The 23928-nt window shown below is 44.8% G+C and overlaps 1 protein-coding gene across 1 annotated transcript in view; it reads right to left on the bottom strand.

Annotated features, from left to right (window-relative positions):
* Window positions 1-2150: 2150 nt before the first annotated feature.
* The window catches only part of CTNNA3 (catenin alpha 3), a 955294-nt gene continuing 933516 nt past the window's right edge, over window positions 2151-23928 (bottom strand). The window contains exons 16-17 of the mRNA XM_056849344.1: window positions 15670-15804; window positions 2151-2467 (exon numbers count right to left, since the gene is read on the bottom strand). Of these exons, the coding sequence (XP_056705322.1) occupies window positions 2180-2467; window positions 15670-15804 (423 nt within the window). The 3' untranslated portion in view covers window positions 2151-2179. The remainder of the gene's footprint in view (window positions 2468-15669; window positions 15805-23928) is intronic.

Raw genomic sequence — 23928 nt, 5'->3', positions numbered from 1 at the left:
ACTGATTTCCAAGTGAAAAGGATTGTCCCGTTTTAATTCCATCATTCATTCAAGTTTTTCATTATGCTTCCCAGGGGGTTTAACAGAAGTGTTATAAATGTGTGTGTTCTGTACAATATTTATTTCAACTGATTAATAATGTGTTTTATCAAACCAGAGGTCACACCATGACTCATAATATCATAGTGAACTGAAAGATAAAATTCAAAGAGTTCAAAGGTTTTAAAAAGAAATACTATGTAAATAGGGTGGAAGAGCTATAAGAAGAAGAGTTAGTTTTTATACTCTGATTTTCTCTACTGAAAGGAGTCTCAAGCCAGCTTACAATCACCTTCCCTTCCTTCTCCCCACGACAGACACCTTATGAGGAAGGTGGGGCTGAGAGAGTACAGAGAACTGTGTCTAGTCCAAGGTCACCCAGTTGGCTTCATGTGAAGGAGTGGGGAAACAAATCCGGTTCACCAGATTAGCATCCGCTGCTCATGTGGAGAAGTGGGGAATCAAACCCAGTTCTCCAGATCAGAGTCCACTGTTCCAAACTACCGCTCTTAACCACTACACCATGCTGGCTCTCAATCACAATTGGAAGAATCACTGCCACCTTTTTTCTAATGGTAACAATTGCACAAACCACATCAACCGTGTATCACCTCCATGTGGAGACACTGGGTCATACAGTCAATTCTTGCACATGATCCTAGTCAAGTCACAAAGTCACCAGCAGTTATGGCAGGGCAGACCAGAAGCATATGGATCACACCAAAAATAGTCAGATGGAGACTGATTTCCAAAAGTCAGGCCCTTTCTTTCTATCCCCACATTAGCAAACTTATTCTAGATACTTATGGGGAGTGGGGCAGAAACCTTATATGATCTGGTCAAAGGTTAAATTCCTGTAATGTCTTAAAATCAAACACATCTTCCATGAGATTCAAATATCCTATCAGGTATGCAGGCTTGCAGTCTACACCTTCAAGGAGTAACAGTTGTCAATTTACCCTCTTGTGAGGGAAGGAGCCAGGCAGTCCTTTTTGTATCAATGTCCTTGATGCAGTTCATTTAAAAAAATACACCTAAGTGGAAGAAACACAGATCATATCCTTCTTCCCAACCTTACCTATCCCTGCTAACTTCACAAGAACACTGAGACCCAACATTTCTAATATACAATTTCTAGGCTATTGTTAGCAGTTTCCTAGCAACCACTGTAACAGATGTGAAGCGTTGTTGTTGAGTCTTAAAAAACAGGGAATGTTTTTTCCTCTTGAAGAGAAACTTGTCTATTCTACCATCTATGCTATTTTAACCTTAAACCCATGTTTTGCAGCATAATGATGAATCTGCAGACCCAACTGACATTTTATGCCCCATAAAGGCCTTGGATGAGAGCATCCAACACTCAGTAGAAGGAAAGGTGGGCCATTAGTATCCCCTGCTAGAATGTGAAGCTCTGCACATCCTGCACCTGTATTGATTTCTATCACTTGAAGAGCTGGGCCAATTATATATTATCCTTTGCAGAGCTCTTTCTGGTACGATTTTCGGAAGAACATCCATTGGCTTTAATTAGGTCAGTATTTCGTAACATGGACAAAAAGCTGGACTAACCAGATAAATGCACAGTGCAGTGAATAAATGGAAGTGCTGCTGTAGGAGCACATAAGAGTGGGATGTTCCTTGTTCAGTTCCCAACCCTGAAGGCACCTGGTGCCTTGAACAAGCTTTCCCAGTTCCTTTTTGCAACATGGATACCACACCGTCTATTTTACAGAGTTGCTGTGACAGTTATGAAGATAGCAAATTTATAGTACTTTGAACATGCTGAAGCTTCGAGTAAATAATAAATACTCTCACTATTAAATATCCTGTGTTGCTGTTGTCCAGCCCAGTCCACCCCTCTCCTAATGGTGTGTTCCAAAGTGTTACGATGCCAAATCAAATGCATTGGTGAGCAAAATTCAAGCACATGTGTAAATGTGGAGGCCAACACTGAAAGTGGGTTGCATATGTGCCTGAGGGAGCTCTTCATGTAAAAATGACCTCCCATAAATGTTAAACATCTGAAAAGAAGGTGCCAGTGGTTACTATTTCTTATGGAGTTAAACAAGAGGGGGAAAACTATTTGAAAAGATCGAAGTTTTGGTATATGAAACCTTTCGCAGCGAACAGAATAACAATCTCAGTTTATTTGTCTTCCTCTAAATTCACTCATGACTTGAACGGGATGGATTTTCTTCTTAGCTGAACCTTTCCTGACGGCTGCATAGATTTCCTCCGGCTTCTCTCTCTTAATCAAAGGCTTCTTTGCTGGAGCCTTCATCCGCCACATCACCACAGGGTGTTGCGGGCCAGCAGGACTTTGAATTCTGATAATCTTCGTAGAGGCGATATAGGACATCTTCACTGTCTGCACCACAGCATTCATTAAGTTTTTGGCAGCCTGAATGAGTGAAGTCACACTGTCCAGCTGTAATAAGAAACAGGACTGTTAGCCTTAGAAATTAGGCTAGCTTGACTCAGAAATAAACATTTAAAATGCAGTTGATCTTTGTTTCCCTTTGTACACTAGATGTAAGGAATGAAACAGCATGAACATACAGGGATCAACAGTAATTTGCAATACTGGAGAATAGAAGCCCATGATTTTTAAAAAGAGTTTCTTTAACACTGTTATGTTTTTGACACCTTATGCTCATTGTACTCAGACAAATTTACAAAATAATATAATATCAGAGAAGTTATATATGTGTTAGAATGGGACTACTCAGTCAAATATCTTAATGTACATGTCAAAGGCCCCTACAAAGAATACTGATTTAAACCAGCATCACATTCAATACATACAGAATTAGTAATTCCTGCATGGATCATCAGTGTAAACAACCAACAGAAATGTGCTCAATTCACGCCATCATTGTCCTAAAGATACACTCACTTTAATTTTGCTTAGAAGTGAGACTACGCTACTAGTTGATGTATTGATGTATTTTAACTTCTCTGTGTTATTGGGCATTGTGGAAAGGTGAGATATAAATATTTTAATAAATACATCAATATAATTCTCCCCAGACCCTTGTGATTTCAAAGCTCTGTAACTTGGGCTATATTAGATGCAAAATGAATATGGTATAAAGGCTGAATGTTTTGAATAAAACAGTTATAAATGAATTCTAGAATAGGAGATGGTTATTTTATTCTAACTGTATAGAGAAAGAGGTATATAACCCACAGAGAGAAGGACCAACTTCCTACTGAACATGCACACCAAGGTCAAATCAAGAGTCAGCACAAAGAATCTTTTTGTGAGGGTGATGAGGTAAGATGCTGAGCTTGTCAAACAAGTGCTAAATGGAGGGAGAGGGCAGCAGGAGCAGAACAATGAACCTACCCCACAGCAAGCAAAACCAGTACATGGGTTTGGAGTAAAACAGCCACAACTTTATTGGTTACAGCTGGACAGAGCCTTGGCATAGCATAGGGGCTGGATCCATGGCATCGGCTGACCCACCTGCTGACCCATGAACAACTTCCTACTCCCAGCCCTCCTGCTGGGAAGTAGCATGTAATGGCAGTATGTGGTACTCCACTAGGCCTTGAGCCACTTAGTGATTCTCCTGCCACTTGGAAGGAGGCTGCTCTAACAGCCCCCAAGCTGGACATGTCCCCTGCAAAGCCTCCCCCCCCCCAAATCCCTTAATTGGATCCCTGGGAATGGGAAAAGGGGGCACACAGGCCGGCTTTCCCCCCAAATGGATCCAGCCCCCTGCCAACACTGCCACAAGAGAGGGGCAGGGACCATTGGCACCCATCCAACTTGTGCCAAAGCACTTACAGCTACAACCTTCTCAAAGGCCATGCTGGATGGTGTGTAGCCAAATGTCCTGGACCCAAGATGATAGGTGGACTACATCTGGCCAAAAAAGTGCCTCCACGCGAAAGGAAACTTCTGGGTAGTGAATCTTCATGCCCCCAAGAGCCACCACCTCCTGGGGGTTGCGTGAAGGATCAACTGTGTGCCCCAGCCCTTCTGGTCCATTTTGGAACGCCTGATAAAAATGAGCACCTCTATTCCCTGAATTCCTATTTGTTGTTTTAATCAAAGGATCTGACCAATTATGGAAGATAAGCATCTTAATAATTTGCTGTTGGGGGCTAATAGACTTTCTAAATGGTACTCCATCTATTTGACAGCCAGTGCAGTCCTTTGTTTCTTGTCAACAAAAGAATCTTCCAGAGTTGCAGCCAGCAATCCAAAAGACAAAGCTAGTAGGATGGCTGCTGCTTTTAACATGGTTAGTGGGTTTTTTTTAATTTGCATGTGCATTGATTCAATTTCTCCATTAGTAGCCACTCATTCTGCTGAAAGCAAAGGAATTTTTTTAATATCACATTTGGAAATGATAACTCGAGCACCTTACTGAGCTCCAGTAATAAAGAACTGTATGTCAGCTGGCACCAGATTTCTTCCTCTTCAAATGCACAAATTCTGACAACAAAATGAGACAATCATTTTATCAGTTGGACTTCAAGTTGAAATTAATGTGCGCTTCAGTGAGCTTCTGATCAAGTTGCAGATTTCAGTTCAGTTCTTTGGTCCATGTAGTTTGCTACAGGATTAGAGTCATAATATAAAGCTTTCAGTGCTCTTTCTTACTTTTGAAGCCCTTCACACATTGCACTCACATATTTGAAAGTCTCTCCCTGTTTGAACCCAGCAAGATTTTTTATTGGTCCCTACCTAGAATTCTGTAAGTACTGCTAGTACCAATCTTGGGCTTATACTGTGGCAGGCCTTAAGTTATGGAACAGTTTTCCAGAGTCTCGGGGCAAAATACAAGCGACAGAAGCCACAGTTCCATTTTGTGGCTGCCAATTCCATTTTAAAAGCATTTGTGGTTCTTTAAAAATTGCTACAAGGCCCCAATCTGGAATGGGTAAGTGGTGTGGCAGCCCCAAGAGCACTTGTTTCTTTCCCCCCCATGCCTTTTTGGGTGCAGAAATTGTTCTCTCTCTCCCCCCTCCCCACAGTGTACTAGCTTTCCAGAGGCATGAAAGTTTTGACATGGAGCATTCACCTTTGTGGTCCTTCCACCTGTATTTTGAAGCGATGTTAACAGATCACTTCAGGATACAATGGTTCCACATTAACATACCACACCCTCATTAGCACATTATCTTGATACTTACAGGACAATGATTAGCACATTACCTTTAACACTTTGCAGGACAATGACTCAGCTCAAACCCAACCCCCTTCTGACTATATATTATTCTTCCTACACACTTGACACTGAGAGACACTGTCCTTCAGTGTTACTCCTCTGAAGATGCCTGCCACAGCTGCTGGCGAAACATCAGGAAAGAAAATACCAAGACGATGGTTACACAGCCCGGATACCTACAAGAACCAATGAACTCTGACCGTGAAAGCCTTCGACAATATTTCGATGTAGTATACATTACATTTCAGCACAAGTTGTTGGACTCCAGTTCAGTACATCATTTTGCTGCTCATCTGATGACTAAAAACTAATAGCCAGGTGTGATGTCCATTAAGATCCATGAATTATCAGGATTAACATGAAAAAATGTGATTAAACCAAAATCAGGTGAAGTAAATAGTTCCTCTGTCTACTGAGGGGTTTTAATATGTAATGAAATGAAATCCAGAATGGTGCACTGAGTAGAGTACCACATTAGGATCTTAGAAATCCAGATTTGAATCCCCCTTCTACTGTGGAAAGTCACTGGGTGACCCTGGGCCAGTCACTCTGACTCAGCCTAACCTATCTCACAAGGTTGTTGCTGTGAGGGTAAAAGGGTGGAGTGGACAATGATGTTGTCATCTGCTTTGGGCCCCCATTGGGTAAAAAGTGGCACAGAATGGTAAGATGCAGTACTGCAGTCAAAGCTCTGCTCACAACCTGAGTTTGATCCCGATGAAAGTCAGGCTCAGGTAGCCGGCTTGACCCAGCCTTCCATCCTTTAGGGTTGGTAAAATGAGGACCCAGCTTGCTGGGGGTAAGGTGTAGATGACCAGGGAAGGCAATGGCAAACCACCCCATATACATAGTCTGTCTAGTAAATGTCAGGATGTGACATCAACCCATGGGTTTGTAATGACCCGGTGATTACACAGGGAACTACCTTTGCTTTTAAAATATCTAAATAAGTAAACAAGCATTAAAATTCACAGTGGGTAGCCGTGTTTGTCTGTCTGCAGTAGTAGAAAAGGGCAAGAGTCCAGCAGCACCTTAAAGACTAACAAAAATATTTTCTGGTAGGGTATGAGCTTTCGTGAGCCACAGCTCACTTCTTCAGAAAGTGAGCTGTGGCTCACGAAAGCTCATACCGTACCAGAAAATATTTTTGTTAGTCTTTAAAGCATTAAAATGTTATTCTATTGGATTTCTCTGCACCTCCCAAAACTGATATTATTTTGCTCCCTTCTGCTCTTAAACGTTTCAGTATTTATAGCCAAAAAATATAAATGAAAAATGATGAGCAAGATGAACAGTGCAATTCTAATCCGAGTCCAGCCTTTTTAACTCCATTAAAATGAACGGGTTTAGAAGGGTGTAAAATTGCCTATGACTGAATTCTTAGGTCGTGAGAATTAAAATCAAAACAAAGCAAGAAGACAAAGACAAATGGACACTTTGGACTTGTCTACATTTTGCTAAACTAATCCGTTATTGCAACAGCTGAATATCTGCAGCAGATTCTGGCAGAGAACAAAAACAGCGAGAGGGGGGCAGGCCATACACCATGCCATCAAAGCAGAAGGTCGACATGAAACTGAGTTTGGCAAAAGCGAAACGTAGTTAGAATTGGCCGGAAATCAAGTATCTGTAAATCAGGAACAGCCGTTAAAGGGGGTGGCAGGTGGATTCTCCTGAAGCATCCAAAATGTAACCTCAGGCAAGACTATCAATTAAACTTTCACTGGAATGAAAAGAGCAGAATATGAAACTCTTCTGAAGCATTGTAACACAGAAAGGTTGCAGCAAAGAGAAAAGCCAGGAATGGCAGCGTATAAGACGACAAAGACAGCTGAGGCAAAAAAAGGTGTCATACGCAGACAACTGGTGGTTTTTTGTGCGTGTGTCCTTTATAAGCACTCCTGTTATCTAAGGACAGGTGAGTGTTGGCTTTTAATTGCTGTAAAGGTTTGGGTATGGCCGGGCTCATGAGTCCCAGATGAGATTTGGATGTGATTTTTAAAAAAAGAAAAACTCTACTTCTTCTAGAATTCTATACAAAATAAATACGATAGAACATATAGTGAAAAGACAGAAGCTAACGCCTTTAAACTTTCCGCCAAATAAGCCTTTTGGTGGAGGCATCTTTCCATAGAGGAAACAGAGGCCCATTCTTCTCCATTTTGTTTTGGCGGAATTTCCACCCTGTCCTGTATTTGTTGCTATGGCTTTCTTTGCTAATGCAATAAAGGCTTGATGATGATGATGATGATGATGATGATGATGATGCTACCCCCTTCTTCACTGCATAATTTTGAGGCCGTGCCCACTGTTCAGGAGCGTTGATCAAAATAATGAAACATCCTATTATTGGTGGAGAGTTTTTGTGACAACACAGAATCATGTGGCCAAACAAATTCCTACTGGACCTGTCTTCAGTTTCAGAATCCCACTTTAGCAGGAGTAAAGGTTTCCAGAGGTAGCGAATGGTAATGTTGAATATGCTGTTTTGTTTTTTAAAAAAATCTAATAAGAAGGGCAGTTCATTCCTAAAGAGTGGGGGTCTGAACGCCCATAGGAGCTGGAGTGACCCTGCACTGGTGTAAGTGCTCACAACCCAGGATAAGGGGCACTTACGGCATCACAAATGGCATCCATGCCGGCGCTGGGATGTGACGCAGCAGCATGGGGCTCGGGTGCCAGTGCTGCCTCCTGGCAGGATTCCAGGGGCGCATGCCCTCGCACTGGCATCCTGAGAGGTGTTCCCAGGAGCGAATGCCCCCTTGCACTGTAGTGTTGCTATGCCACTTTTTTTGTTGGTGCAGCCTCGCTGCAGTCAATGGGGGCATTTTCTTTTTATTCACTTTTAATGTGTTTTAAATGTCTTTTCAGAAAGCAAATACAAATAACCAACCAGTGCTGAAATACTAATTTTAAACCCAACAACAGCACAATAGGCTAACAATAAGAATTATAATCCCAAACATTCAAACACATGATTTCATTGTGAATGCATAATATAAGGCATGTCAACATGAACTAACATCCATGAGCTAGTACTGAAAAGTTCAAAGTGAGACAAAATAGTCCAAATTCTACTTGGAGCAGGTAAATGGGTATATCACAGTCCCAACAAAGCAATAATATAGTGAATAAACAATAATGTTGATAGAAGAGACAGAGAACCAGATGTCTGCTGTTTCGAACAATGACTTCATCAGTCTACATATCATGCAATAAAAAGGAGATGTATACATAAACAACCTTCCTCATGTAGGACCAGTGAGTAGTGACCACTTTGGAAAAGTACCTCTTTGAAACATGTTAGTTCATGTTGACATGCCTCATATCATGCATTCTCAATGAAATTATTTTGTTTGAATGTTTGGGATTATAATTCTTATTGTTAGCCTGTTGTGCTGTTGCTGAGTTTACGTTTAAATGTCTTTTTGGCAGCCAGGAAGCCTCTGAGGAGGCAGTGCGGCTGCACTGCTCCCCACCGCCGTGGATCTACCCCCCTCCCCAGATTGCTCTAAGCGTAGCTGCCTCAGGCAGAATCTGGTGGGATATAAATCTTCTAAATAAATAAGAATTAAGTTTTTTTGTAGAGATGTAGTGGAAATATAGCAATTGCTCTACCACCTACTCTAAAAAATCAAAATGGCTGTGTATTATTTCTTTATTTCTAGAATTTATATTCTGTGTTTTCTTGCTGCCAAAGGACAAAGTGAGTGCAAAAACAAAAATTAGAAAGTAATGACCAGGTTTCTAAATCCATATTTAATAATTAATAAAAATAAAAGGGAATGACCCCTGATCATACAGCATTTCCAATAAACCCTGTGATGTTCTACTAGTTTGCCACACTGACAGCATGAATATCTAGACTACCTATCAGTTACCAAGTTAAAAGGTAGCAACACTAAGCAAAAGCTAGCCTTCATACGAGAGAGAGAGAGAGAGAGAGAGAGAGAGAGAGAGAGTGTTCTCCAGAGATGAACCTGTGAGATTTAGCCAAATCCCACCTGCATGGTGGCTCCCACCCACCCACTTGCAGCAGTGCTGCCTCTGCCCATCTTGCTCACACAGCAGTGGCAAATGGTGGAGTGGCCGCCTTTCCTTTTCACCACTCCCACTCACCAGCCTGCATCCCTCAAGGTGGCCACCAAGATCTCACAATGTTGCATTGCCAGAACTTGGTCTTCCGCCCAATTTTACTTTTGGATTTTTCTGCAAACCTGGATAGCCCCCAGGTCTGTGGAAAAGTACCCTCTATCTGTACTTGCTCCCATTCTGTCGTTTTTTTTAATCCTCATGGGGGCCATATTCAGATTAAATACACAATTAGATACACAATTCTCCAATTTTACACTCTGTTTTATTCTTCCCTTTCTTCCCTCAGTGCTCCATAGAAGAGAAGACCTATGCGGTTTTTGGACATATGATCTAGATAGAAATGTTTCTGAGATGTGTTTCACAGAGCTGTGATAACACATCATGGGAGAGGCAACCCCTCTGAAAAGAAATCTTTCAAACAAAAGAAATTCTCTTCTCTGTCAGCTGGTATTTTTTGTTTAGAAAAGGTATCCTAGAACATTTCACTGAATCTTCCCCAAGTGCATAAGCCCTTTGTAGTTTCTCTGGTTATCAATAGTCCGTGACATTCTTCAGTCATTCCATTCACTGGACTATAATGTTCTCTGTTCAAGGACTATAATGTTCTCTGTTCTACTGTAGCCCTTGCAGTGGCCATTCCTTGTTGTGGTTTAGAGGACAATATTATCTTGCCTCTTCTTTGGCATCCTGGTATCCTTTTGGACCACCTTTCGGGTTGGGACTGGGAGGCGCTGTTCTGTGATAGGTTTCAGAGTGTTGTGCTGGAGGACTGCTACTCTGTCCCTTGGCCTCTGTCCTACAGGGTTTCCATTTGGTTCCCCATGGTTTTCAAAATCTATGTAAAGCTGCTGGAAGAGGTCATCCAGAGATTTGGGCTGATTTACTATCAATACGCAGATGACACATAGCTCTATCTCTTATGCTTCCAGCAGAGGCCAGGGAGGAGACAAATTTAGGGAATTCAACAAATCTACGGAGGATAGGTCCATCTGACGCTGTCACGGCTTAATGGAACCTCCATGGCCAGAAACGGTATTCTTCTGAATATTAGTCACTGGGGAACATCAAGAGGGAGACATTTTGTCCTTTGTGTTCTGCTTGCTGCCCTACAGAAACATCTGGTTGACCAAGTTGGGAATCATGATAATACTAGATAGACCTTTGACTGATTCAGCAGAGTTATTTTTTTGTTCTTAACTCAGCAAGCTGGTAGACAAAGATAAAGAAGAGACTGCAGGGGAGAACTCATAGTGTTTGTGTAAGAGAAGTGTAAGAGAAGAAGGGGGAAATTCACTACACAAAAATAAGGAGTTGCCTGAAGTAAAATGCTTTTCTTTCTTTCCTCGTGCTGCATTGATTTCCTGTCCAATGTTCTTTTTTGTTTAGCAGTTCATTTTTTATTCTGCCAGTGGGTGATATTTAGGATGATTATGAAAAGTTGGATATGTTATCAGCTTTCTGTTTACTTTGCAGCATGATGAGAACTTTATTAGAACCCATAGGGTTTTTTGGGCAGAGGGAAACTGGTTGTTCCCCTCTGATGCCTTCCTCCTCTGCCCTCATTTTCAGGGTCGGTTCAAAGACATTTGTTCTCTTTTGGCTGATGCTAAAAGCTGGTGGCCATGGTGGGAATCCATATGTGGGGAATATATAGTTGAAATCTTGCTCCATGCTGCCCTCTACTCTCTGACAGTCAGAGGGGTGTAGTGGTTAACAGCAGCAGACTCTAATGTGGAGAACCGGTTTTGATTCCCCACTCCTCCTCCTCCACTCTAATCTAGAGAACCAGATTAGATTTCCCACTCCTCCACATGCAGCCTGCTGGGTGACCTTGGGCTAATCACATTTATCTCAGAACTCTCTCAGCCCCACCTGCCTCACAAGCTGTCTGTTGTGGTGGGGGGGAGGGAAGGTGATTGTAAGCTGCTTTGAGACTCCTTTCGGTAAAGAAAAGTGGGATATAAAAACCAACCCTTCTTATCTATCTATCTATCTATCTATCTATCTATCTATCTATCTATCATCTAATTAATTACATTTCTACCCTGCTCTCCCCAGCTAAGGCTAGCCTTTCAGAGCAGCTCACTAATGTACACTAAAATAGAATGTACACTTAATGTACACTAAAATAGAATAAAAATATTTTAAAACAGCCCCATAAAATCAGTAAATAGAGGACAAAAAGTGTTCAATGGCACCCCAAATTGTAACATATAGTTACAGTTGCATGAGCAGATGAATAAGTCCCCATAGAGACTTCATGCAGGATTAGCACATCAGTGCCCCATGTCCCTGGAGGAAGCTGACACGCTAACATTACACAATGGCACATGGGGTATTCTAACATTACTTCTTATGGCAACGGGGGGGGGGGGAGAGAGAGCAGGTCAACTAACTCCACATGCATGAATCACCAGCAAGTACTTTTCAGTTTCCAACAGCAACTACAGGAGAGTGACTACAGCTGAACCAACTCTTAGGGCGCCATATACATGAAGATGGACATCAAATGTCCTACAGTGTGCAATTTGATTGCAGAAGAGCAGCTGCTTTGGGGGGCTGTAGGTTGTCCTAGAGCACTGGTTCCCAACCAGGGGTCCATGGACCCCCAGGGGTCCACGAGAACTAAATTAAGGTCCGCAAAACAAAGTTATAAACCCATAACAAATTAATATTTTCAATTAAAAGTTTTCTATTATAAAAATATATATTCAAATATTATTCTAAGTTTAATGTTTAACTAACAGTTATGATTAAAGTTTAATTTCAAATTCTCTGAATTTTTATTTTGAACCTTGGGGTCCCTGCACCGAACAAAAAAGTCCTAGTGGTCCCTGGTCAAAAAAAGGTTGGGAACCACTGGCCTAGAGAGACAGGGGAAGAAAAGGCTTTTCTTCTATACCACTTTCCCAATTGAAAATAGATTTTAAGTTGCAAGAGAAAACAAAGTCAGGCACAAAATGGATGCCTGTATTTCTTCAGTAAAGCAGCTTTTCAGAGGCAGATGACACATTTGGAGTTGCTGTCACAGAACTGCAGCCTCCCATGAAGTCTAGCCCTGAGAAGTACCATCTTTCACCCAAATGGAAAGGCCTGGTTAATGGAAAATAAAGAGGAATTAACTAGAGAGTTATTTAATGACTGTTATTTATTGCTTTAACTAGTCATGCTCCAGAATAACTTCAGAATGTTATATATTCTGCCAGATCTTGTCCTTTATCATGCTGCTTCTCAAACTATCCCAGTGCCAGTAGGAATGTGGACCATTTAAGAAAGCAGTCTGGTAGCTCAGCAATTTTTCAAGGAATGCTGACTCTGTCACTTTATTGGCAGGTTTGCATTCTCCAATGTATTTCCCACTCAACATATTCACAAAGTGCTTATTTATTTACATCAAAATGAAGAAAGCCCTGAAGCAAAGTGTCCTTTCTACATTCTCAATCATCGGGGCAATTCATCTACCCCACACGTTTGCTACACAACATATTCTTCTTGATGAGAAAGATGCTTATTTAGGAGTAGGTGCTACTGCAAGATGTGAATACAGAATTACACAGTGATGCCATTTTCACATGAATGTAAATGCGCATATGTTCTACGTGCCATGTATACCTTTCTCCACTATTTAATGGAGTGTAAAAATGAAATGTTTACAGTCTAATTTTATATTTGCCATGGTGTATTTGTCTATACCTCAGCTAGCCAGCTATACCTGAGCTATGGCTCAGCTAGCCAGTAGCAGAAAAATATCTGGGTTTTGACACTGACACCAGAACAGTAAGTATTCCAGAATGGAGAAACAGAAACATTACACTTAGAGGCATAATAATGCCAAATTGATGTTTTTCTGGAATTCAGGAGGATGGGAGAGAACAACTTGTGGTAGTTCTGCAAAGCAAACGTGCAGCTCCACCATGGCAGCCCCACCAATTGAAGAAGATGCAAAGAGTCGAGCTGTTGAGAGACACTCATGGACTGAGTCGCCTAGCTTTTTTAGAGCATTGGCCTTTGTGTTGTGGCATCCTGGCATATGGGTGGCCCTGTTCTCTATGTTGTACTTGCAACAACAGTGGCAAGGAAGTACAGGGAGATAAAGCTCATCCCTCTATTTGCTGACATAGTTCATTGATCAAACATAGTTCATTAGGATTTGGATGGATCTGTTGTAGGACTGGACAGAATGCACTGATGGACCTGCAAATTATCAGTAACTCTAACACACTGATGTGGCGATTGGCTTCCCAAGGTGTCCACGAATGGCTGATGGAGTGATCCTGTCAATGAGTACCCCATCCTCACAGGGAAGTATCTGTAGTTAGACTGGTTTCTGTTGTTGTTTTTGGCACAGACCGAATGGCTCTCATAAGGAGTGGTCACCACAGGAGATATTTATGGATCCTTGGGGGGTGTTATCAGTTGAGATTGGTGATGGAGTGTGGGTTTGAAAATGCAGTTGAACCATAGTTGGAGAGGACACATGTTGAGCCTTATCAATGGTGTTACTGCTGTTGTGGAGACAATGAGACCCTGGAGGCACTGTATCTGGAGGGCAGACTGGTGTGTTAACGGGTGAAAAGAAGAGCAAGGTGAATTATAGTGTGGACATTCTTGGATGGTTGAAAGGCATGACTGACTGTGGAGTCAAGAATGGCTCCTATGAATTTGATTCACTGAGTCAGAGAAAAATGTGATTTTGAAGCATTCACCCTCACACCCAGTATCACGACTGGCCGCCCTCTCCAGAGCCCCAACCGCGTTGTAACGTAACCGAGTCAGGTCAAATAACTCAAATCACCTTTTAAATGAAAAGGTTTATTAAGAAATTAAAAAGAAAATAATTAAAATGCGAGTACAGTAATCTTAAAGACACACTGGGAAAGAAAATAACAAAGTCTTGCTGGTTATATTTACAACTCTACTATATAGCTGAAGTTCCTTATTCTTAAGCTAAGCTGGTTCAGGCCTTAGTTTCTTGCATTGCAGCATTGCTGTATGTGAGCAGAGTAACGTGCTAAAGCAGTTGGGTGATGATAATAGTCGATAATGGTTGACATAGAATAAGCATGGCTAAACTTATGGCAATCTAGACTGTAGTCAGATGACCCCTGACTTCCAATCAGAAACAGTGGTTCAAAGAAGCCTCTAGATGGTTCAGGCCGGTTCAAGCTAGATTGGGTCCTAGGAATGAAGAGTGCAATTATTCCCCCCTCCCAACTTCTCACAGATGAAAACTATCTCCCAGTTAGGCTGGTATGCTGGCTGGTTCGGCCTTGCACGGTTTTATCTGCTTGGTAACAGGCTGCAGGTGCATCTTGTTTTTCATGGTCTCTGCTAGGCCTCTACAATTATAAACAGTTTTCTAAGCATTCAAAATGGAGAATAGTGATGCTAAGCAAAAGCTAACACTGAATGGCTTGTCCTGTCTTCACACCCAGATTAGAGACAAGGTGGATGAGGGTGCAGAGGTGCTGTTGAAGGGCAACGACCATGAGCAGCCCGTTGTCAGTATAGAGATGGGTACACCTAACTGAAGAAGATGGGCCACAGCCATTTCCATGTATTTGGTAAAGATGAGTAGTGTAGATGAAACCATTCACCCAGAATAGTCTTCTTTCCCTTTGAGAGGCTGGGACTAGTTTGATGGTGCTTGTCAAAAGATGAGAATCTTCATCCAGTAAAGGGGAAGAAATGGAATTACCATTAACGAGTTAGGTAGAATTGTATGTTTTCTACCTTAGAAGGTAGACAAAATCCTTGGATATGTCCAGTTCAATACTCAGTTCTATGCATCTGTTCTCCAACTTTCCCCCCAACCAAAATCAGTTTCTCAGACTACATTTTGGCAGAGAAATTGTGTTTAATTAGTAATTACTCACCGCAAATCATCCCCCAGCTTCTTTTCTTCTTGTAGAGAAAAAAAATCTATTACTTTTTCTGTGCAGCTGCTTGGAGGTTTTTTAGCCAGCTGCTTGGAGGTTTTTTAGCCTAAAAACTGCTGGAAGAGAAATAGTTAAGCAGGCTCTTCCCTCTCCCCTGTACTTCCATTGAAGCTCAGTGGCTGCTTTCTTTTAAAAAATGTCTGAGAAAAGATACACATGACTGCATGCGCAGTGTTATTTGGCCCTCAAAGAAAGAAGAAAATGAATAAAGAAGCAAACTGTGATTTAATTTATAACCAAATTAAAACCCCAACATTCGCATTAGTTATAAAGTTCAAATGGAGGCCCCAGTGCCGCAACCCCAAGGGACTGAAATATCATCTTAGGAGCTGACATCCAGTTCTGATTATAGCGCAGGTTGGAACCAAAAGATAATAGTCTCAGGAAATGTCCTCCAGGCAATTTGCACTTACCGCTGACACAATGAGCTCACTGCCTAAATTCTGGATCTCAGCTTTAACTTGACTGCAGATTTTGAGCTGGTGGGAGTAGAGTTTGATCTGCTCCAGGTAAGCCAATAAGTCCTGCTTACATGATAGGTCTGGACACTGAAACAAAATTTAAAAAAAAAAACTAATAAGAAGGCTGCTTTTGTTTGCTAACAAGTTTCACAGGAAATTAGATCCAATGAACCCAATCAAGCAATAAGGTTTTTAAAAACATTTTTTCCTTTATTGTTGGGAGCCAATGCTTAGCCCCAACTCAACCCCGCCCCGGTACTCAAGCCGAGGATGGCTGGCGGCCTGACTCACCCATTTGAGGAAGGCCAGGAGAAGGCAATGGCTGGGACCCAGGCAGATCACTCTGACACAGCCAAGAACAAGGTTGGGAGCCAGGCAACAGGGGGGATGGGCATGATCAGAAGGGAAGGCCAAGTCGGACTTGGGGAAGGCCGGAATGGGAGAGGCTGAGAGGCAGCCCTGATCAGCAAGGGGCAGGGCAGGGAGACAGGCAGCAGGGGGAAGCGAAGCCTGCCCTTTTATAGCCTCCCGGGTGGAAGGGGATTGGATACAGGCCAGGCAGGGGTGGGGCCAGAGAATCCCATAGAAGGGAAGGCACCACACCTGGCTAAGGAAGAAGGAAGGTACCAAGCTCCTAGAAGACCAGAGTGAGCCAGCTCAGGAAAGAAAAAGGATCAGAGTGCTGAAACCCCCTTTCCTCCCCAATGCTGAAGCCAGAGTGAGGGCCTCCTCTTCACCCCCCTTTAGTCTGGGAGAAACAACTGAGGTTGGGGACCCTGCCCTGGAGATGGGGGAGCATCACATTTATAACACAGACTTCCATGTTAAATGGTATTGAAACTTCCCTCAGTTCCAATAAGGCTTGCCATATGCCATGCGGGGGGGGGGGCAGTGGAAGGGGTGAGAAAAGGCAGATCCAAATTATGTTGGGTTATTAGACCTAGCTAGAGCTGCTTTGGCTATTGGCCACCGTTCTCCAACACTACAGCGGTGTGAACACTACACAAGATCCAGTTCAGGTGCATGCAAATGAACCTGAGCATCATATTATCAAAATGGAGAGACTGGTTGTCCTGACCTGGATGTCCCAGGCTAGTTAGATCTTGGAAGGTAAGCAGGTTTGACTGTGATTAATAGCTGGATGGGAGACCATCAAGGAAGTCCCAGGCTGCTATGAAAAGAAATCACCTGTGCCTTGAAAACCTCTTGCCTTGAAAACATTACAGGGTTGCCGTAATTTGGCTCTGGCTTCACAGCACATTCCACCAATGATGATTTAGGGCATACAAATCCATCCTTTGCATTATTTATTTTGTATGTGGTTGCTTTCATAGGCCTTTTTTCACCATTCAGTTTTATTTATTCTTTTGTGTCTTTTACATCACATTTATGCCGCTTATGTATGACATGCCATTTACTGATACAAAAATAATGTTTTAAAATGTATTAATTTTAATGGGAGAAAAAACAGATGCAAGGAAAGGGAAAATGCTGTGAAAACAAATCTTCATAAGTTGGAGTTCCGCAAATGAGAACAGAAACTGAAATGGAGATTTCCCCTCCCAACAAGCAGGAATGAGAAATTCAATAGCATCTCTTATCCTGATAAGACTGGACACATGTCCAGTTCAAGGATACATCTTGAACATTCAAAGAGACTTATAGCCTTTTAAGACTAACAGCTATATTGTGACAGAAGCTTTCATGTACTAGCTTCCATCTGTAGGATTGCCAGCTCCAGGCTGGGAAATACCTGGAGATTTTGGGGGGTGGAACCTGAGGAGGGTGGTGTTGGGAGAGGGGAGGGACTTCAATGCCATAGAGTCCAATTGCCAAAGTGGCCATTTTCTCCAGGGAAACTGATCTCTGTTGCCTGAAGATCAGTTGTAAAAGCGGGAGATCTTCAAGCACCACCTTGAGGTTGGCAACCTTATCCATCTGCAACTGATGGTGTGCTGCTCTCTGCCACAGGAATTGGTTTATTTTGTAATTTTAATTGTTCTAATTGTGAACTGGATGCTTATGTTATGGCACACTATGACCCTTGGTTACAACATTAAATTCAATTTGAATTGTGAACTGAAGTTTGTTTTTTTATTGTAAGCTGGCTTGGGAGCTACTGTGGCTATTCGAATAACACAGAATCCATATAAATAAATGGAACTCATGATCAGATGTTATCTTTGTGAGTTTTCCATAGGCATTCAAAGGCACTACAAAACATGTTAGAAAGATATTTTAAATCAATATTACACATTTCTTGATGCCAGAATAAGGGAATTGTTGAAAGAAAGGGTTAGTCTTTATTGCATGTCATATTCCCCATTAAAAAGCACACACCTCTCCCTAAGCAGTATCATCCAGATCTAAAGCATCATTGTGCATTGCATGAGCAATTACCTTAATAGCACATTATCTGGGCATCTAGTTGCTATTGGTCCCCCCACACCAATCCACCTGCTCTTGATAACCATGACTACAAACATACAGGTTTTTGCACTGGTGATGTAAAAGGATGAATATTTGCAGCATTTCTTAGTGATTATGAATAGCTCCTGTGTGGCCAAGTGTCAGGCTGTTATCTCAGTTTCTATGTTGCCTCTGTTCCTTTGCTGAACCGTCCAGACCTCAAGGACAGCTCCACGTACCAAAGCCTGGGAAAGTGTGCTCTGTTTAGGCTTTGGTGATGCTTTGTAATCTCCCGCTGTTTTCAAGCCTTATATTGCCAACTAGCTAGCAAGACACTCATAGCTGTCATTTTATCTTCTGTGCACTGTATTGCCTATTTGACCAGTAAAAGCCATCTGCTTGGATTCTAAATGTCTCTGTGGTGATTTCTGGTTCTTTGGGTCAAGAGCTCACATTATGACAGCTATCTCCTTCATCACCCTTTTCATCAGTCAGGCTGGAGCCCAGGAGGGTTCGCCTGCCACTCGGATGGGAGCTAAGACAAAGCTCTCCGAGTGAGTTTACCGTGCCTGGAGCCCCGTGTGGCTCACCTGCCGCTCGGATGGGAGCTACTACAGAGCTCTCCGAGTGAGCCCGTTCCCGGTGGATCTGTTCCCCGGAGCAGGAGCTATGGAAGGGTCTCCTCCTTGATACCTTCCTTTGGGGAAGCCCTGGACTACGTTCAGCGGGCAGAAGTGGAACGTAGCCGCCTGACTGGACTTGTAAGGGCGTAGCGTGGAGGCCAGCGCCCGCCACGACCTCCTAGTGTCAGATTGTCTAGTGGAGGATGCTCAACTGGCCCGGTTGTGCGGAGCCGGGTTAAAAGTACTGGCAAAACGGATGGTTGCGCTCCTCCACGGAATGACCTAGACCACTGCTTCAATGGCCGGGATTGCTAAGCTGTCAACCCCCGTCTTTGGCGTCAACGCAGCGACCTTAGCGGTTCAGGTCCTGCCGCAACTGGATCTTCCGGATCAAGCCGGCTCTATGTCGGCATGGGAGCAGGAAGCTCTGCCACTAGTGACCACGACCCTGACCACCAAACTTGAAACGGATCAAGTTTTAGCGGATCGTAAGGGAACCAAAGAGGACTTGCACTATGAGGAAACTCTCTGGACTGCAAACTTCCGAATCAGCCAGCCCCGTCGCTTAGGTGATGCGGGCAAGGATATGTTTTTGCTCCGACAGCACAATCGGGAACACATAGACCGGGTGGCCCACTTGCAGGGTCAAATGCACGTTTTGCTTCACGACAACGACTGCTTGCAGCAGATACAAGCCGACCCGGATGGCTCGGCCCCAGCTCCACAACCAGGGTCTCCGGATCAGGCTCAACCGCAGCAACCTGCGGCACCTCTGGGCGGAACGCCCATGTTGCCAGTAACTCTAGCAGTGCCTGTGGCGCCAGGGGACCCCAGAGCTCCCGTCCTGCCACCCCCAGGAAGTCCAGGGGTCCCGTTGCTTGGATCTACACCAGCACCCGTACTACCTCCAGTTCCATGGAGACCACCCAAACTGAAGATCTCTTTTGCCGACTCGGCAGAGATACTACCTTGTCAGCGACCCAAGGTGAGGGGAGACCAAAAGCCTCCCCCCGAAGTCTCCGTTCCCTGCCCGCAGAGATCAGCACGGCCCCCTCGAGATCGCGAATCCCGATTCCAAAGGGGAGCTTGCCTCGTTTGCGGCGCGATGAACCACTTTGTTTCAGCATGTCCTCAACGCCTGGAACTCCCTCGACCGAATGCATTGCCCCGAGCTCGGGGACGACCTCAACGCAGAGGCACCGCGGCCACCCGCAGTACAGCACCGGGACGGCCCACACCCTCTGCACTTCCTACTTCTGCAGACCCCTCCGGGTCCTGGATTACAAGTGCCCCATTGGGGGACAATTCTCCGTCTTCGGACAGGGATCCTCCCTGGGATACCCTAGCATTAACCCTGGACTCGCTTCCTGACCTCTCGCAAAACCGGGGAAGGTCTCAACGCGGAGGCGCCGCGGCCGTCCGCAGTATAACGCCAGGTAGGGGAAGATCTCAACGCAGAGGCACCGCGGCCACCCGCAGTACAGCACCGGGTTGGCCCACACCCTCTGCACTTTCTACTTCCGCAGACCCCTCCGGGTCCTGGATTACAAGTGCCCCAGTGGGGGACAATTCTTCGTCTTCGGACAGGGATCTTTCCCGGGATACCCCAGCGTTAACCCTGGACTCGCTTCCTGACCTTTCACAAAACTGGGGAAGGTCTCAACGCGGAGGCGCTGCGACCGCCCGCAGTACAACGCCAGGTCGGTTCACACCCTCTGCACTTCTGTTCAGAGACTCTCCCGATCTTCCTGTTTCTACAGACCCCTCCGGGTCTCGGATTATAAGTGCCCCAGTGGGGGACAATTCTCCATCTTCGGACAGGGATCATCTCCAGGATACCCCAGTGCTAAACCTGGACTCGCCTCTTGACCTGTCTAATAACCGGTCACAGTCTGCGGTGAATGGAACGTCCCCGCAGACCCCCGCAGTTTCTCCTGTAAAACCTACGAAACCGACGAAGGTGAAAGAAGTAGAAAGTACGGTGTATGTGGACGCAGTGTTACAACACTATAAAGGGGGTCCCCAACTGCCTGTCAAGGCACTTATTGACTCCGGTTGCGCTCGCACTCTCATCAATGAAGCCACATTTGCAGCACTCAAAGTCAAGTCCGAGGCTTTACCAGCCCCCGTCCATTTTGCCCAAATGGATGGGAGCCATTTCAAAGGGGGCCCAGTTGATCATCGCACTATAGGGGTGGCGATGGGAATTGGCTCCCACTGGGAGCAAATAGACTTTACCATAGCCCCTATCCGATTTGAAGTGGTCCTGGGAATTAACTGGATTAAAGGTCATAGTCCCAGTATAGACTGGGACATGAACACGATCTCCTTTGCCAACCCCAAATGCGACCAGCACCGACAGCAAGTTGCGGTGCTGTCTCCACCCGCTTCGGCATTAATCTCCGAAGTCCCATCACCGCCATCCCTCCCTGATGTATACCAGGACTTTGCTGATGTCTTCAACATTAAAGAATGTGATGCCTTACCCCCCCACCGGGCCACTGACTGTGCAATTGAAGTGGTAAAGGACTGCACACTAACCAAGAGTAAAATTTACCCTATGAGCGCTTCCGAGCGCACTGTACTACGAGACTTTTTGGACAAAAACCTTGCCAGAGGGTTCATTCGCCCATCGAATGCCCCAAACTCAGCCCCTGCATTTTTCGTCCGAAAAAAGGAGGGCGACCTTCGCCTATGCATTGACTTCAGAAAACTAAATGCAGTTACTCAAGCCAACGCCTATCCTATACCACTAATATCAGATATTTTGGGGCAGTTGCAGGAGGGTCATATATTCTCCAAGTTGGACTTAGTAGAAGCCTACTACCGGGTCCGCATCCGCGAAGGAGACGAGCCCCTCACTGCCTTCTCTAGCTGTTTTGGAATGTTTGAATTCCTCGTGATGCCTTTCGGGTTGAAAGGGGCCCCGGGGGTCTTCATGCAACTCATCAACGAAATCCTCCACGATTTGCTGTATCGCGGAGTGGTGGTTTATTTGGATGACATTCTTATTTATTCAAAAACCATGGATGAGCATGTAGTTCTGGTCCGAGAAGTTCTGCAGCGCCTGCGCAATCACCAACTCTTTGCAAAGTTGGCTAAATGCGAATTTCATCAGAGCAAAATAACGTTGTTAGGATACATAATCTCCCACCATGGCCTTAGCATGGACCCTACCAAGGTCCAATCCGTTCTCGATTGGACCCCTCCTACCAACCGCAAACAAGTGCAACAGTTTCTAGGTTTTGCTAATTTCTATCGCGGGTTCATCCCTAACTTCGCCCAAGTGGCGCTACCCATTACCGACCTGCTGAAAACCAAGGGTAAAGAAAACTTGGCTACTTTACCCTCCGCTAAAATACTGTGGACTGATAAATGCCAAACCGCTTTTGTAGCCCTCAAACGCCTCTTCACTTCGGAACCCGTGCTACGGCACCCAGACCCGAATCGAATGTTCATTGTGCAAGTCGATGCCTCCGACGTGGCTATGGGAGGGGCTCTTCTTCAAAAAGGACCGGATGGTCTCCTTCACCCTTGCGCTTACTTCTCGAAGAAGTTTGCGCACTCCCAATTGAACTGGCCCATTTGGGAGAAAGAGGCATCGGCCGTTCACCATGCACTTACTCTATGGCGACAATTCCTGGAGGGGTCTAAAGTCCCCTTTGAAGTTTGGACCGATCACAAAAATCTAGCTGCCCTCACGGGGTCCCATAAATTGTCCGCAAAACAGCAGCGTTGGGCAGAATTCTTTGCTCAGTTTCGTTTCGTCCTGAAGCATGTCCCTGGGAAACAAAACGTTCTCGCAGATGCTCTCTCCCGGTTACCTCAATACCCGGCGAAACTCGATCGGCCAACAAACTCTTTATTTACACCCGCACAAAGAGAAGCCCTGCCTGTACTAGCTGTACAAACTCGATCCCAAACGCTGCCGCAACGGAAGCACGCAATAACCGGAGCGCAAGCTCCTCCAGCCCTACCGGCTGCCCAGCCGCCTCCGCAACCGAAACTCATGATGGCCGGCGCTCCCGCTCCTCCAGCTCTACCGGCCGCCCTGCCGCCTGCAGTCTGCACACCACCGCAAGTAAGCGCTTCCCCCTCGTCAACCCCCATGACTGCTCCTGATGCCACTATGACCAAGGGGGGGGCCCCATCTCCGAATCCTTCTTAAAGTCCCTTCGGGAACAATGCCTTATGGAACGCTCAGATCAAACCCTGCCTCCTGGTGTAATCGAACAAGGAGGCTCCTGGTACAAAGACTCGAAATTGTATGTGCCCAAAGCGCTCCGAAAAGACGTTTTACACTTGGCTCATGGAGTAAAGACAGCTGGACACTTTGGGTTCCTGAAAACCCTTCACCTGTTGCGCAGACAATTCTGGTGGGGGGGGAATGCGTTCTGACATTGACTCTTTTATTCGCAGCTGTCCTGTTTGCGCCACAGTGAAACGTTCTCAAGGCAAGCCCCCAGGCCTACTGCAACCACTTGAAATACCCAACAGACCCTGGGAAGTGATTGCTATGGATTTTATGACGGATCTCCCTCTCAGCGGGGGAAAAACTGTATTATGGGTTATCACTGACTTATTTTCTAAGCAAATACATTTGGTTCCATGTGCGGGGATCCCCTCCGCTCAGAAGTTGGCCCGCCTCTTCGTGTCACATGTCTTTAGACTACATTCGTTTCCGCGCAAAATAATCTGCGACCGCGGAAGTAGTTTCGTTGCTAAGTTTTGGAAAGCTTTTCTCAAATTGGTGGGGGTGGAACAGGGGTTGTCTAGTGCATACCATCCCCAAACGGATGGTCAAACCGAACGTGTCAATGCTGTACTTGAATGTTATTTGCGCTGTTATGTCAACTACCACCAAGATGACTGGTTAGAACTGTTGCCTTTTGCAGAATATGCTTACAATAATGCTGTACATCAGTCCACAGGCTTCAGCCCGTTTTATGCGGTGTATGGACAGGACTTCGGTCCTATCACCCCGATAGAAGGTTTGGAGGGGGAGGGGGATGCCGACATTGCCTCTTGGGCACACACCCTCCGTACCACATGGCCCTGGCTGGTTAGCAACCTTGACCGAGCCAAGCGCAAATACAAGGCGCAGGCCGACAAGCATCGTTCCCCCGGGGGGGACCCGCTAGTGGGTAACCTGGTATACCTTTCCACCAAGAACCTGCGT

The sequence above is a fragment of the Euleptes europaea genome, chromosome 5, assembly GCF_029931775.1.
Source record: "Euleptes europaea isolate rEulEur1 chromosome 5, rEulEur1.hap1, whole genome shotgun sequence".
Classification (NCBI taxonomy): domain Eukaryota; kingdom Metazoa; phylum Chordata; class Lepidosauria; order Squamata; family Sphaerodactylidae; genus Euleptes; species Euleptes europaea.
The sequence above is the reverse complement of the archived record's forward strand: the minus strand, read 5'-3'. Positions and strand labels throughout refer to the sequence as shown.